Below are 17001 nucleotides of genomic sequence, written 5' to 3'. Positions count from 1 at the left end.
TACGTCCTAATCAACTAAGAGCTTTAGGAACACTTGCCAAATTAAATTGCGGTAAGTAGGCTATTGTGAACTAAATTAGCTTCATATTAAATTTAGCTTTGCTTGTGTTTTTATTAAGTAGAGTAGATAAAGAGGATTTAGTGTCATGACACTATGACCTCTGCTCTTTGACATGAGATATTCTGTCGAGTAGAACTCAACGTCACTTAACACCGAATCTAAGGTCCCGCTTTGTCTTATGAACAGAGCAGGAAAATGAAAATAATTAATTCTTCAGAGTGGGAATAGAACCCATAACCCGTGTTACACTTACATTCTGTGATACTGCATCAGGGGCTCTTCACTTCACTTACCGCTAAATTACTAATTACTCATTGTGTGTTGAGTGGCGGAACCCAACACCGCGTTTTATCTTGATACCAGACCGACGAAATGAAAATATTAATAAATAATAATTCATTACCTCGAATGGGAATCGAACCCATAACTGTCGTGTTTACAGTCACACGCTGCGCCTCTATAAAATCTTTTGCTATAAAAAAATATAAATAGTATAAATTAGTTAATACTTGCAAAAACATTGAATAAGAAATCTATTTCCTAGTTGTAATTTCGAGTGACAGCGGTTTGAATTGTTTTAGCGATTTGTTAGAAAGTTAAGCTGAAAGTTTTAATTTAACTTTCGGAATGAAAGAGCACTTCACTGCTATTGCTAGTCGATAAAGTGTGAGAATTTCACATATCATTGGAATCGAATTCAAATATATTAACTAAAATACGATCTGAAATTAGAATAAAGGGTTGGACTAAAGCTATTTCTAGATATAGCCAAAAGTATTTTTCATTTGTGAATCCGTATATTAATAGCTAAGTTAAGGAATATGTCACAAGAAAAGCCAATATTTTATTTTTTTCGTATGTGACGCTGTATCCCGCACAAAGCAGGGTAGACAGAAGGAACCTAACCTATAATATTATAGTGTTAAAACACTCCGTTCCAACATAGGTTATATATTCTTCCCATTTAACAATTTTATTTATTAATCTGTTAAAAGCTATGTATTCAATTAAACTGAAACTAAATAAGAAGTAGGTCGAGTCAGTTGAAATGCGAAATTTTCCTCTATTTTCCAGGCTTCACTGTTAAGCTGAATAATTCTAATATTACACTCGCTAGGAACTCGCATTAAATTTAAATGAAATTTAAATTATTTAATATTTTCATTTTCTTGCTCTGGTAAGCTAAAGCACGGCGTTGAGTTTCGCTCAACAGTCACGCCTCCAGGATTCGGCGGAAAATGGGGAATGGTGTATCTTAACACCTCTGCCCTCTGTGTGCGGAATTCAGCGTGAAACCAAAAAAGAAATTTTACTTATTTTAAAGTTCCCAGGTTTCTCTTTTTATAATAGCCTAGTCGTCGCCTGCAACTTTGTTTGCCTTGACTATAAGATATAAAAAGAAAAGTTATTTTTTCTCGTTCCCATAGGAATATAGAGAGTTCCTCTTAGTGCTCCCCTATATCCGCTATCGAAAAGAAAAAAAGTTGAAAAATATTCGAATTTTAATTCGGCCCGAATAAAAAATTGAAAATAAAAGAAATTTAATACAACTCTCTGATATAACATTACTTACCACCAATATAAAATACGCACATTTAAGTTATGTCATTCATAAATTTTAATATTAAAGTGCAAAATGTATCATTCCACTTTGTATTACATTTCCAGACTTCGTTTCAATATTGCTGGCGGTTTCCATTTGTTTTGGTGACTCGTGTAGAACTTCTACTGTTACAGATTAAAAAGATAACTTACAAAATACTTAAAAATATAAAAAACAGCTGATTTCATTCGTGGCGCAGGGACACAAGCGAGAGATTGAAAACGCGACAGGTTGTGAGTTCGATTTCCACTCGAGGAAATGAAATATTAAATTTTAATTCCTCGCTCTGGTTGCGAGGTGAAGGGCGGCGTTAAGTTTCAGCACTCTGCGTGTAGAGTTGTCTTCAATTCCCATTCGTGGGGACGAATTAATTTCATAATTAGGTTAATAAAATCTTGCGAAGAGGTGAAGATCGAGCTCAGTGCGTGCCATTGGAGAGGCCTATGTCCAGCAGTGGACGAGGACAGGCTGATGATGATGATGATGATGATGAAAATCTTCAATAAATCTTTTTATCCAAACTAATCCTCTTAAAACAAAAAAAAACCTTCTAAACCGCCTCAAATATTTATGAATTAAAATTGTCACTCTGAAATCTAACACCTGTGTCATATATTGTTACGTATTCTATGTGAGTACCATGTAAGCATTCGATCTGGAATGCATGGTTTAACGCTTCAGCAGTTTTACTATCGAACATTTTCTAAAATATGAATATATTTTAGAAAATGTCGTCTTCTTTTTGTGAAACACTATGCGAATTCTTTGCTGTATCATCTTACTGTTTATTTGCAGAATATTTGTTATAGAAATATATTTATCAAATAAGTTTTTTTTTTTCGTTTCAACACCATCCTGCATAGCTATTACCCTTTGATAGAGTAGAAAATAAATTAGTAATAGGACACTACTTACTCCACATTTTGCCAAGTTTTCGAAACTTGTTGCCAAAGCGAGGTAACTAAAGTAATTAACTACCCCGAGTGGGAATCGAACCCACATTCGCCTCGTTTTCAGTCAGACGCGTTATTGCTGCACCACGTCGTGACGTCCTCATCCTGCTTGAGGAATTTAATTAATATTTTTTATTATAGGTGAAATTTTAACTGTGGGTTTAAAAAAAAATAATTTACAGGTACTTTTTTTTACTTCTATAAATTACTGATAGATATTAAATTAAAAACCTTACTTCTTTAGTAAACGTATAAAAAAACCTTTTCTTAAAAAAATATCTAAAATAGAAACTCTAGTGAGTTCGGGAGAGAGAGTTCTTCGTGAGAATTTCTTTCTACATTTGATTTTACCATCACACCACAGTTCTATTATAATTCTATATTAAACGAAAGGAAAATGTGTGATTTTTAGAATATATGCAGGGATAAACCGCTTTTCACGTTATCAGAGTTAGAGCAAACATATAATCCCGTCGAATAAATCTGGGAAAAACGACAAAAAATATAAACGCAAGATTAAAAAGAAAATGTACGGCAAGGCTTGACAAAGAAAAAAATTATGATTTATATTCTATTTTAAAAAGTAAACAGCTTAATAATTTTTTATTTTTATTAATATCGTTGTGTTACATTGGGACAGTATTCAAATGTTATTGATATTAATTTAAATTATTTTTTGATCTGATCAAAATGTGGCGTTGAGTTACGCCACTTAACACGCAATGAAAATGGAGCAGAAGGAGTGTGGAAGGCAGTTGATAAAACATTCCCTCTGTGTTCCTTGTTATATGAGAAGAATCGTTAAGCTTTTATTTAGCTAATTCGCCAGCTAAGTGTGTACTCGTAGGAGATTTTTTCAGCCTGACGCATCACAACGATTATATAAACAGAGAGAACATGGTGTTAAAACACTCCGATCTCCGGTTTTCGATAGAATTTATCGTCTTTACAGCCTCTCCGAGCCACGATAACCCAGTTCTTCCACCTTTGTTAAGCAAGTTAAAATCGATAATATTTTAATATTCACAAAGTAATACAGGCATGTTAATTGCCTTTATTCTGCGCCGTAGGTGTAATGTCCAATAACGATGCAGGCAAGCTGTATTTAAATTTTACGAGAGACCATCCCAATTTGCATCATATTGCACTACATAAAGGGGATCGTAAAAAAACCAACCCTGTGTAGTAGAAAACAGAGATCACTAGACAGTTGTATAATATGTATATAGTAGGGTACCCAAAGGGAACATGGGAACTTAAACATGTCCGTTCTGACTAGATTTATGTGCCCGGATACCGATATCTCAAAAACAGCTAAACTGATTTACTGAAAATGCTGTTACATTGGAAAAACTTAAAAACTTTAAATATTTTTATGCTCGTTTTCGTATACGTATATCATCATTCTTTATAAACTTTTACAGAAGGACCTTAGATCCTAATGGCTTTTTAAGCTTTCTCTTAAGTTTAATGTCGTAATGTTATGATCTAAAACTAGTAAGACCAATCGTGGCGCAGAGGCACAAACATGTCATAAACATGACAGGTGGATACATATGGATTCGATTCCCACTCAAGTCTACGGTCGGGCGTGGAGACAAAGCTTTCCGCGTGCATTGAGTTCCACCACTCAATACGCAATGCCTTCAGAATTAGGCGGAAAACGGGAAACAAAGTATTTTAACACGAGGGTCCCTCTGTCTAACCTGCCGTGTGTACACTCTTCCGTTACTGTGTAACTGACAGTATGTACAGACGAAATTACTAGACCAAGAAAGTTGAAATTTGGCAGGTTAGGGAGGGTACCTCCAGTAAGAGAGTCGTTTGTTGAAAAATTTCTACGAGAAATCTACGAGAATGAAAGCAAACGGGAATTTTCATTTTACGTTTTAAAATTCAAGTAAATAAACTTACAGGTGAGACGTAGTGATGATATACGATAATTTCAAGAAATCCTGTGGCGCAGGGTCACAACAGGGGAACAGGGGAACAATCCCGTTTCCAAACCCTAACACAGATAATAAAGAAAATTCATTCCTAATCCTTTTTTAATGGTTCCACAAATTATTCACGTCATGATGAGTTTAAGTTCATCAATCAATCGATTATCAATATTGAAAGAAATGTTTTAAGCATTTATTTAGGTATTCAATTTCTAAATGACGAGACGAACAATGGTTGTATCGCAGAAGTCTCTGAAAGATCTTATAGTACTACGCGTCGATTATCACTCGGGGATAAGAGGGAAGTCACCAAATATGGAAAAACATTTTGTTTTAAGGATCTAAAAAAGCTTCATATAAATGAAAACAGTTTAATGTTATTATTTTTTATTATTATTTTTTTTGGATTTACAGTTATTTATAACTTCGACAACTAAAGCTTATTTAAAAATATATCATCCAACTACTCGAGGACGTGGACCAATTTTACATGGAAATAAGATAGTATATTTAGTTTTGCCGTAAGGGAAGTGCATCAGCATCAGCAGTTGCTGGTCGATATTGTACCTACTTATAACAAATTCACAAAAGGGGCTCCCGGGCACCGTAAATAGGATATGCTGCGCGTTACACATCAAAGGAAAGGTATAACTCAATCTCAAAACCCAATTTTAAGATTTATACTTGGCTGAGTTAAAGTTAAATGTTAGCTAAAAATTATAGTTTAGTATATATATCAGTGAACTAAATATATACTGTATACCTAGCTACAATTTTTGTATATTATTATTTTTATAATTAATATTAAAAAAATGGTTTAAAGCATATACCATATAGGCAACTAACTGGCAAATGTGATAATTTACATTTTGATATATCTTTTATGTGATTATGGAAGATCAGCTACATCGAATTGTATAATTTTCTATACATACTCGTAAATGGTTACTTAAACTAATATATTTATGAAAGAAATATGATATTTTTATTTATATTACTGTTCTACAATTTAACTTTGAAAGATCCTAGCTATTCCTATTGTATAGGTACTTTATATTTGAAATAGTTATTAATTTTCAGGATCAACAGTTAACTCTAAAAATACTTTTACCTCGTTCATTAACTTAATCAAAAGATCATCGGACACTGTCCACAATTCCTTCTCCACGTCTCTTAGGATATGCCCAATTGGCTTATCAATCCGAACATCAGATATTTTCCAAAAAAAAAAATATTGTAAAAAGGTACCAAAAGGATCTTTATATTTACTGTAAATATGATCCATGTCTGATAAAATAATATGGACCAAGAATGCATCATGAGGTAATGTTAAAAGATTTATCTGTGTCGATTTTAGTCGTAAATTGACAATTTTTTTCACTGTAGATAATATATCCTTAGTAGGCACGTCCTTGGAATAAGCCATGTCATTTAACGTTACTTGTAGCTCATGTGATGTAATTTGATTTAAATGTGAATAAAAACTTGTCTCAAAAAGTGCTTCATAAAAATGTCTAATAAAAGATCGAACTTTCTCATCTGGTGTGTTGTCCAACTGTTCTAGAAGAGTGTATAAAGATTTCGTTATTTCATAGGATTTAATACAAATGGCGTGTTCGGTACATAATTTTCCCTGGTACTCCAACTCAACTAACGCAGTTGTGACAATTACTTTATGATTCAACGACTTTTTCATAGTATTTATACTAATTTCATTTTGCAATTCCACCGATATCAATATGGCTGACATTTCTTGAAATTTTGCACAGATTTTCTTAATTGTATTCATCCAGAAGTAAGATATTCTGTCTTCAGTAAATTTCATGTCAGCCTCCTCGAGGATATATCTTATGATAACTAAATAATGCTTTAGTTGTTCCTCATAAATTAAAGTTTGAAACCATTCTCCTAGACTGTTTCTAAGTATATCTTTTACAGATTTTGCTAATACGATGACATATTCATCTATAAATTTCCTTAATGACAAACAGAAATTGAGTTCATGACACAATACGGACGTTCTTATTATGTCTGTTATGGTGTCTTCTTCAGCAACAGGTGTTAAAAACCTCCGGGTCTGCATATTAGTTTTATTTCCTAGAAATTCTGACAGAGAAGATATAACTTCATTACCCAATTTTAAAGTACCTTCCAGATTTACTTTGAGAGTGCTCGAGGAGCTTATAGAAGCTGTAAATAAGTATAATTAGTTTTTTTTGTTTAATTTATTATTATTATTATTTTTATTGAATAAATATTTATATATTTTTACTGCGAAATGCATGAACAATTTGTGTTACCTATAAAACAAAACAAATAAATTGTGAAACACATCGTAATATTTAACTTTTGTTTTATGTCGTTCTCGTTGTATGAACATTATAATATTAATCTTTTATCGATTGTAAGCAAATAATAAAATGTATTTTTGTATATATGACTGAAATTGCTTTTTATTTATGGAAAAAAATATATAATACAAATAAAATAATAAGTAAATTGAATTGATAATAAAATAGGTATTGGTCATGGCGTAGGTTGGTCGTATATATATAATGTTATATTTTAATACATAATTATTTATTTAGATATAAAAATACATATTACAAAATATATTTAAAGCTACCTATATCCATATCATTTTTCAGATATTATTTCTAATCTGGCAGCACATGTTTTATCTATGGTATTCACTGACGTTTGTGTCAATCCGCGCCACTGTCTTTTTGTTTCGGCCATTTTTGCCGAAAGGTTGGTGTTCTTTTTCGGTCACGTATCTGTTCGTGGCCGTTAGATCACTTTATTAAAGTTCATACAAGATGGTGCAGAAGAAGGTAAAAGCCATGTGCGTTTATTATAATACGTTATTTTTGCTCGGGAAATTAGAAAACGTGTGAATTCATATTATATTGTAAGTGTAGATCGTGAGTGTTGTTTTCCGTTTAATAACACACAAACAATTACTTTTTGGTTAATTTAATCCTTTATTCTGTGTTTAAATATTGTTATAATAAACTTTTATTAATTATTGAAAATGCTTACAATGTTTTGAATAAAAATAACGAGGAAAAGAAACATAACCTCTATAAGTGAACCATGATGTGAACTACTAAATGATAAATATATCATGTACCAAATTATAGATGCAGAAATTAATTACTCAAAAAAAGTACATAAAGTGCCGGGACCACCTAAATATAACAAATATTATTTCTTTTAGCCTAAGAAGAAGGTAGGAAAGAAGGTAGCGGCCGCTCCTTTGGTCGTGAAGAAAGTTGAACCTAAGAAGGTTGTAAACCCTCTCTTCGAGAAGAGGACAAAGAACTTTGCTATTGGTAAGTTAACTTTTTAAATTAAGTATTTGATATCCAAAAAAAAATATAAAATGGCCAACATGATGTAAAACACTTAACTGAATAACCATGTGGTTAAAATATAACGAGCTTTTTAACACTGATTGGTCAGCTAATACTTAATAATATTTATTTGTTATTAAAATATTTTTTACTTTTATTATAATTCATGGTAATGTAATCTTATTTGACAAGTAAACATTGAACAATTTACACTTAAAAACTCACTTCTTAATGTAATAACGCTTATCTATGTAATATAATATTAAATATATCAATTATTAACATATTTCAGGTCAGGATATCCAACCAACTCGTGATTTATCCCGCTTTGTGAGATGGCCCAAGTACATTCGTATTCAACGTCAAAAGGCAGTGCTCCAACGCCGCTTGAAGGTGCCACCACCAATCAACCAGTTTACTCAGACCTTAGATAAGACTACAGGTTTGTTATTCATTTAAAAGTTTTGTTATAATCTTGTTTATGTATTTTGATAAAATAAAATAATTTTAAAAGAGTGGAATTCTTATAACTTACAAACTTTACCAGTAACTTTTCTGGCATGGTTAAATAATTGAGGGTTGTGTAACACATTGCACATTCTAAGACTCCAAATTAATTGATTGTAGCTACAATAGGTTACTAATACTTTACAAGATGTTAATGTAGCCTATCGGCTTCCTTAAACTTTCTAACACTATAAGAATCTTCCAATTTGGACCAACAGTTTCTGACAATAGTCCATTCGATTGTTTCATTTTACAAACTATTGTCTATTGGCAACTACAAAATGTTAGCTGAACTTTTGGTAGTGGGAACAATAATAAAAATATACATTTTTTAATCTTATTTAACATGATGAACTCCAAATGCAACTATGAATCACTATGATTATCAAAAACAATACGAGCTTTTTAACTCTGAACTCTCATTTACTATTTCAATTTCAGCTTAGTCTAAGAAAACATTACTAATGTATGTATTTTATTTTAGCGAAGGGTCTTTTCAAGATCCTAGAGAAGTACAGACCAGAGACTGAAGCAGTCAGGAAGGAACGCCTCAGGAAAGCTGCTGAAGCTAAGGTATGTTATTAAAAGGCTTATTATTATTTAGATATTTTTTTTAGCTGATAATGATTTTATAGATACATTTTTGAAGTCTTATATCTCATCATTAGTTTGTTGTCACAGTTAAATTTTAAATATACGAAATTAATCTGCTTAAAATCTGTAGAAATTGTGAAAACCATATATAATTTTTTTGTTTATTTTTATTTATGTTGGATAAATAAAATGAAGATAGGTAGATAAAATAATATTTCTTTTTGAGTACATAGAACAAGTAAAGGACTTTACAAGAATATAAAAAATAAAAGTATATTTTACTTTTACTAATAAAGATAGACCTAAGGCAATATAGCTACTAGTAATATCTTATAGGATCTTAAGCATACACTATTAAATAGGGAAATGATGCATAAAACCATATCTGAACGCCATGACGACCTTTTCCACCAAGATCTCTGATGCCTACCACACATACTATTAAAGTTCTTCAAATATTGCTCTATATATTTAAGATTTTTAATTTGTTTTTGAAGGTTGCAAAGAAAGAAGAGCCTCCAGCGAAGAGGCCAAACACCATTAGATCAGGTACCAACACCGTGACCAAGCTGGTGGAGAAGAAGAAGGCGCAGCTGGTTGTCATCGCTCATGATGTTGATCCTATTGAGGTGAGTTTTTTGTTCTTTTTCTTAAAGCTTGGAATTTTTTGATGATTGTGGGATTGATGGTCCCTATGTTTAAATGGATATGTCAATAGAAGGTTTATGGTTAAGCAGAATCAAGATTGGTCTTGCTTGTTCTTAAAAAAAGGTAAACATAAGTAATATTTGTTTATTTTTTAATTTTTTAAGAACAAGATAAATCTTTATTCTGTAGTACCATAAAACTTATATTTTGACATCAATGTAAAGACCGACGATGTTTTTTTCTTTGTAGTGTAGGAACAAATCTTGAATATAAAACACTCTGAATATTTTTTAAATAATATGTAAAGTACTTAGTTTAATAAAAATTTAGGTGTTATATATATTTATATAGCTATATTATCATTATATCCAAAAATTGTATTTAAAAAGAGATTAGTACATCAAAATACTATAATAATACTGTCACTATTCAAATGTAGGTTGAACTGTGATGCTTTGTTGTTGGTTGTGAGTTCAATTCTCACTTGGAGCAATAAATTATTTTCAATTTCCTGCCATTCAAACAAGTCATATGATGTTAGAATTTCTTCACCTGAGGCTGTGGTTTATAATAAAAAAACCACATGCTGCATGAAGCCAGTTGACTCTGATTTACAACAATATAAATCAAATCTACTAACGTATAAATATACAAAAATGCTAATAAATCCCTTCTTTTTACAGTTGGTTCTGTTCCTGCCAGCCCTATGCCGTAAGATGGGCGTGCCCTATTGCATCGTCAAGGGCAAGTCCCGCCTCGGTGCCCTAGTACACAGGAAGACTTGCACGTGCTTAGCGCTCACACATGTATGTTTGTTTTTCTTTTTCTGTTTTTAATGTTTTCTGATTGTTTCTTTTTTATATATTTTGTTTTTTTTTATTTCAATTATTAGTGATTTTATTGTTAAGTTTTAATTTTATTTCTTATAAATTGATGCTGTCACCTTTCTATATACTTTGAGTCCGCTTTTTTAAGTTTTTATGTTATTGGTACAAAATTGCAGTTTTAAAATCAATATTTTATTATAGTTATTTATCAGAAAATGCTAAAACAGATGCTTAGGATATTTAAATACTAAATGCGACTAAGTTGTGCATATAATGATGATTTATTTGCTATCCAAATGCCATGAGGAAAACCTTTCTACCACCTTAAGAGAAATATCTGAGTATGCCATCTAATATTTTGTTAGGATTTTATGTTACGACAAGTTTAGTTTTAAAAAGAATTATAAGTTTTCAATTAGTTTTTTTGTTTACAAATTTCTATTTTTAATTTGAATCAAAATAATTATATCTTTAAATTTTTTTAGAAGATATTTTTCGTTTTCTGTTGCTTTTATTCTCTAAGTCGTCAAACACTAAAGTACAAAAAACAATTGTATACAGGTCGAGTCCGGTGACAGAGCCTCCTTCTCCAAGGTGGTAGAAGCGATCCGCACCAACTTCAATGAGCGCTACGAGGAGCTCCGAAGACACTGGGGTGGTGGTGTGTTGGGCAACAAGTCCAACGCGCGCATTGCCAAGCTGGAGAAGGCCAAGGCGCGCGAGTTGGCGCAGAAACAGGGCTAACTCTAATAAATAATTATCTGTAGTTTGTTTTTTTATTTACCTTTTGGACTTATATTTATAGAAGAGGATGGTCAGTTACTACATGTATCTTTAGTATATTACATTCGTAGGCGCTTGTAATTTATAACTCATTTGTAATATTGCCTAGAACATATAAAAAAATTGAGCTTTTATAATTTTACGAAAGTTGGTACTATTTTTAGCATCTTAGTTACCTAATAACTGCCAAAGCACCCACTACCCAAGATTCATATTCCCTGATAGTACTTACCGGTGTTGGGTGGGTGCGCACATAAACTTTCATGTTTTATAAAATAACGAAAGTGGTACTACTATTCTGCTATTGGCTATAAAATCTGCCTTCCAATAGTGCGAAAGCAATTTTTCGTGAAGATTCGAAATGTAGGAAGCTATCGTGGCGCAGGGGCACAAGAGTGGGAATGCGTGCGGTTTCGATTCCCACTACATTAAAAAAATATTTTAATGTCTTTCTAGTAATTCTAGTAGTAGTCGAAAAATTCTTAACAATATATTCCCTCTGCGTAGATCCTGCTATGTGGGAAACAGATTGAAGCTGAATTTATCTTGAGGATGGGTTTGCTTATTACAAATCTGTTATAGACTAAATTGAATTAATAAGAATTACTGAACTTCAGTTCACCTGTAACCTCGAGTAACCTCTAAAGAATTCCACTATTCAGGGCCTGGCTTCATCAGCAGACCAGCTAGAGCTGTTGCAATAATATGGAGTTATAGATTGAATTAATAAGAATTACTGAACTTCAGTTCACCTGTAACCTCGAGTAACCTCTAAAGAATTCCACTATTCAGGGCCTGGCTTCATCAGCAGACCAGCTAGAGCTGTTGCAATAATATGGAGTTATAGATAACTCCATATTATTGTATTCTCATCTAAGTTACGTATTACTGCCGAGTTTCATGATAATATAATTATTAAAAGCTGGGCCAATTCAGTTTTACTTAGATTGTATTATATAGGTAGTTTGTTATAGATCGACCTAATAAAAAGATGTCCATCTATCGGAACCGTTGAGAAAAATATAATTTCATCTCATCAATCAACGTTGTTACTTAAATTGTCACTAGATGTCGATAAAAAGAAATAAAAAATACATTTAGGTTATATGGTGATATTTTTATTATCATATATTTTTAACCGACTTCTGTAAGAAAAGGAGGTTATCAATTCGACTGTATTTTTTTTTTTTTTTTTTTTTTTATGTTTGTTACCTCATAACTTTTAACTGGGTGAACCGATTTTGATATTTTTTTTTTTATTTGAAAGGTATAGCTTCCCGAATGGTCCCATTTTTTTTGGTCCATGTCTGACAATGGTATCCATGAGAAAATCACATAAGTCTTAAATTTGCATTAGGCATGTGCGCGACTAATAGCCGAATAACTCAATGTCGCGCCAACCGATTTTGATGATTCTTTTTTTATTTGAAAGGATACACTTCAAGGATAATTTGGTGAAAGTTTGGTTAGGTTTCGATCATGGAATCCGGAGAAATTTGAGAAACTTTGTTTTTTTTGGTAAAAAATTGATTATACTGTAATAGTTACAAGCAAAAACTTTTTAAATTGATGTCAGAAGTGAGATTCCTGATGGTTGCATTTCTTTTCAACCAACCTCAAAAAAGAGGATGTTCTCATTTTCAACCAACTTCAAAGAAGGGAGATTCCCAATTCGCCCGAATACTTTTTATGTATGTTCTTGTCAATATACCAAAATGTTACTTTGCACAAAAATAATACCTAATTAAATGAAGTTTTATTTGGGACAACCACAACCACTCGTTGACAACCACTACCACCACCATCACCACTCGTTTAAGAAGCATCATTTTAAGATCTACCCATCACTTAAAATCGTAAAATAAATTAATTTTTAACAAAAACAAAAACCGACTTCTAACAACGCCAAGTAAAACAAACAGGCTTAGTAATTAGATATTGTAGTAAAGGTATTGTAGCATTAGCTTGACACCGACTTCAAAATTATAAAATCTTTGTAAAATTATTTTTCACTTTTTAGTTCGTTGTTAGAAGTCGGTTTTTGTTTTTGTTAAAAATTAATTTTTAATATTTTGGATGTGTTATTAAAGTAGGTAGTTATTAAATAGGTACATGTTTATATTTGAGTAAAAATTAATTAGCATTTATATTTTTAAGTTGAATTGGAGAAGAGGAATTCTAGATGGCAGTAGTATTGTAATAGAGCAAAAAAAGATAATTATTTTTATGTACAATTTATTAATACAAACTAATTAAATATTATAGTTGTTTTCTTCAAAAGGCCGACGTGACGCAGCGGCGCACTCTTGAACTAAACGTGTTGGTTGTGGGTTCTATTCCCACACGAGAGAAAGAATTCTTTTTATTTCGTCGGTCTAGTAACAAGGTAAGCAGCGGCGATATTCATTTTCTTACTTCATAAGAAAAACATGGAGTTCGGCTTATCAATATTATAGTAGGTATAGTGTTTTCAAAATTGGCTGACAACGGAGAAAGTAGTGTCTCAACAGTAAATTCTCATTACCTATCCTTTTGTATGTGAAAAAAGCATGAAACTTAAAAAAAAATACGCTGTTTCCCACATACATCAGGGTAGGCGGAGGGAACCTAGAGGTTTACCTACACATGGTTCACCACTTTTTGCCTCATTTTGGAGACAGCATGTTGAGTGGCGGAACTGAACGCCGCGTCTTATTACCGGAGCAATTCATAACCCTGAGTAGAAATCGGACGCACAACTGTCGCGTTTATATTCAGAAGCTGTGCCATAACGCAACGACGGCCTTTAAATTTTTAAAGAAATATTTTTTAAAACAATTCGTTATTTAATTAGCTATATCATATAAACCATTCGCACTCGTATAATTGCTCGCGACATACTTCCCTCGGGATTGCCTTTTATTACCAGGTCATTATAACTCACTTTAATAATTACTTTTATATTAAGAAATACATTTAACTTTTTGTGCTATTTAGGTCATTTTTTATTACATTCACATTTTTTTATGCTTTTAGGGTGCCGTACTTCAAAATGCAATAATGAGCTCTTATAGAATTATTTTGCCATCCGTCTGTCAGTACTTTGATGCATAGAAAAAATTAAGCTGATTTAATTTGCAAATTTTTTCAACTAAACGTATATATATATACTAGCGGACGCGCGCAGCTTCGCTTGCGTATTTAAGGGTGAATTCTAATAACCCATAAAACATGTGTTCAATAAAATATTTTTAAGAGTCTAAATTTCAAATTGTATAAAAATCGGTGGCGATTTAAGAATTTTCCCATACAAACTTTCAACCCATTATTTGCACCCTTAGGGGGTGAATTCTAGAAAACCATGAAACATGTGTTTAATTATATACGTTTAAGAGTCTGAATTTCAAATTTTATAAAAATTGGTGACGATTTTAAAAAAACCTATACAAACTTTCAACCCCTTATTTGCACCCTTAGGGGGAGAATTCTAGAAAACGATGAAACACGTGTTCAATTAAATACTTTTAAAAATCTAAATTTCAAATTTTATAAAAATCAGTGCCGATTTAAATTTTTTTCCATATAAACTTTGAACCCCTATTTCACCCCTTTAGGGTTAAAATTTTTCAAAATCCCTTCTTAGTGGATGTCCAGATTACGAAAGTAAACTTTTGTCCAAATTTAACGTTTCTACCATTAGCGGTTACGGCTGTGCGCGCGTCTTACCTCAGTCAGTGAGGACAAGTCCTTTTATATATATAGATATATACATATTTTAATCGGATCGTAATAAAACATCCTTTATTTTTTTAAACATTCATATATCTACCGATATTTACGCTCCGCGGAAATCGAACTGTCTCTTCTAATATTTATCTAAAATATTTGTCCAAGCAACACGTTCCAAATATTTGACCAATTTATAAAGAGACAGATGGAGCGATGGAAAGGAAGAAAGTAATAGGTATGTAGTATATTATAGTTCTTTGTTTTCTTCCCTAGTTTCTTTTGAAATTTCAACTGACCCGTTGATGTATTGAATACCTTTTTTCGATTGCTAAGCCGATGGTCGGGGATTCAATTTTAATTCAGATAGATGCAATATTTTTATCTTTAGTTTGTTAGATCTCCAGTATTCAGTCTCGCAATATTTCGAATTTGGGTGGAAAGTGGAGAATGGAGCGTCTTGACATTAGGTTTCTCTATCTAGAACAAAGCTGACAAAAGCTGCATGATGAGGTCGTCGTGGCCCGGTGGCACCAGAGTAACTGTTAATGTCACCACTAGCGGCGTTAGGGTAGGGCGAGGCTGGGCGACCGCCCAGGGGCGCCGGATAAAAAGGGCGGTTTGCTTTGCGCAAAGATGTCTCCTCGCTGCAGTGGCGTAGCTAGGGTATTTGCTGCCCGGTGCGGCTTAGGGGACTTGATGTCCTTTAGAATGGTCTAAGCTCTAAAAAAAAACGAAGTCATCGTCGTCTTTGGTATCTAAAAAAAAAAAGCCATCGTCGTCTTTGATATCAAAAAAAAAAACAAAGTGATCTTAACAACTTTGAAAATAAAATTGCAGAAAACGTAAACTTTGAATGCCTAATAAAAGAGTTCGCAGATAGAAAGGCTAGAAGAAGTGAAATTTTATTACTTTTTGTCATAATTTTTTTTTAAATAGATGGTTATTTCTTTGTACCCATTCCTTTTTTTGTATATTATTGAAATGTAGTTAGGGGGCGCCGAAAAAATTTCGCCCAGGGCGCCGGTAGTGCTAAAACCGGCACTGAAAGTCACGATTGTCCTTTCAAATCACACTCAACGAAAATATTAAATGACATATTTAATATTTTTTGTTTTATTACCAGAGGCAAAATGAAAAAAAAAAATCATTCCCCCAAATAGGAAACGAACCGACAACCGTCGCGTTTACCTAGGCATCAAATGATTTATTGGTTGAAAGATACGCGTGATGATGAATGAATGAGTGACTAATGGTGGCACGACAACGGCTTGTATAAATGTTGAGTCGAAGTTGAAAATTATAATAAATAGTTCCTTAGGTATTTGTTTACAATGCCGGATCTTGTAAATACATACATACCGACATATAAGTATAAACATAAATTGAACTTTCATGTCATATTATTTAATCAAGATTTAAAGTCGACTATTCCATTCACACTCGTGAAAATAAAATATTTAATATTTTCATTTCTTCGGCAAATTTCGGCCGAAAAATTGGACGCGATTGTCTAGGCTCCCTCTGCCTACATGCGGTATACAGCGTGAAGCTAAATATATATATGTATATTTAGAGCACTAAAAGTTTTAGTCTAAAACTTCAAGTTATACCGTAGTTAATATGTCTACAGAGCCCCGGAGGCAGGAGGGTCACGAAGCCCTTTACGGAACAAAGCAAGCAGACAGCGGCCTCAAGACGCCTATGTGTGAATTAAAAATTTTTCGCATACAAAAATGTATAAACATATATATATATATGTATTGTCTAGAATATGTGGAAAAGTAAGTTGTCGTCGTGCCTTTTTTTTGTAATGTATATAATTTAAGACTATGTAATTTGAGAATGATTTATTTCTTATACGTATGTTTATGTATACCACAGTTCTAGGTTCATATGCTACAGTCGAATGATTTTATTGAAAATAGATTAATTCATTCACTTATGTAATGTGATATTTTTAGAGGCCAGTCGTGGCGAAGGGCGGGTTCGATTCCCACTCGAGAATATGAAATATTTAAT

The 17001-nt window shown here is 32.4% G+C and overlaps 2 protein-coding genes and 1 non-coding gene across 3 annotated transcripts; 2 read left to right on the top strand and 1 right to left on the bottom strand.

Moving 5' to 3' along the window:
* Positions 1-5628: 5628 nt before the first annotated feature.
* LOC146534827 (uncharacterized) lies at positions 5629-7195 on the bottom strand. Its single transcript, XM_085193352.1, has 2 exons — positions 7186-7195; positions 5629-6749 (listed from the first exon to the last, which is right to left on the bottom strand). Exons 1-2 carry the CDS (start codon positions 7193-7195, stop codon positions 5629-5631), a joined length of 1131 nt encoding a protein of 376 aa, XP_085049478.1.
* A 33-nt stretch (positions 7196-7228) lies between these two features.
* On the top strand, positions 7229-11257 carry RpL7A (ribosomal protein L7A). Its single transcript, XM_085192464.1, has 7 exons — positions 7229-7393; positions 7780-7894; positions 8208-8357; positions 8907-8995; positions 9514-9645; positions 10348-10470; positions 11053-11257. The coding sequence occupies exons 1-7, from the start codon at positions 7379-7381 to the stop codon at positions 11233-11235; spliced, it is 807 nt and encodes a 268-aa protein (XP_085048590.1). The 5' UTR covers positions 7229-7378; the 3' UTR covers positions 11236-11257.
* LOC146534826 (small nucleolar RNA SNORD36) lies at positions 7949-8021 on the top strand. Its single transcript, XR_014878478.1, has one exon. It is a non-coding gene; the product is annotated as a small nucleolar RNA SNORD36 (small nucleolar RNA).
* Positions 11258-17001: the final 5744 nt, after the last annotated feature.

Source organism: Heliconius melpomene, chromosome 11 (genome assembly GCF_056956725.1).
Source record: "Heliconius melpomene rosina isolate 202511_hmr_F chromosome 11, ASM5695672v1, whole genome shotgun sequence".
Taxonomy (NCBI): Eukaryota; Metazoa; Arthropoda; class Insecta; order Lepidoptera; family Nymphalidae; genus Heliconius; species Heliconius melpomene.
The sequence above is the reverse complement of the archived record's forward strand: the minus strand, read 5'-3'. Positions and strand labels throughout refer to the sequence as shown.

Bases quoted from the DNA above. Each gene is read 5' to 3' on its own strand.
- RpL7A (XM_085192464.1), top strand. The intron at 8,358-8,906 runs GTTTGTTATTCA...ATTTTATTTTAG, and splicing joins GACCTTAGATAAGACTACAG to CGAAGGGTCTTTTCAAGATC. The intron at 10,471-11,052 runs GTATGTTTGTTT...AATTGTATACAG, and splicing joins CGTGCTTAGCGCTCACACAT to GTCGAGTCCGGTGACAGAGC.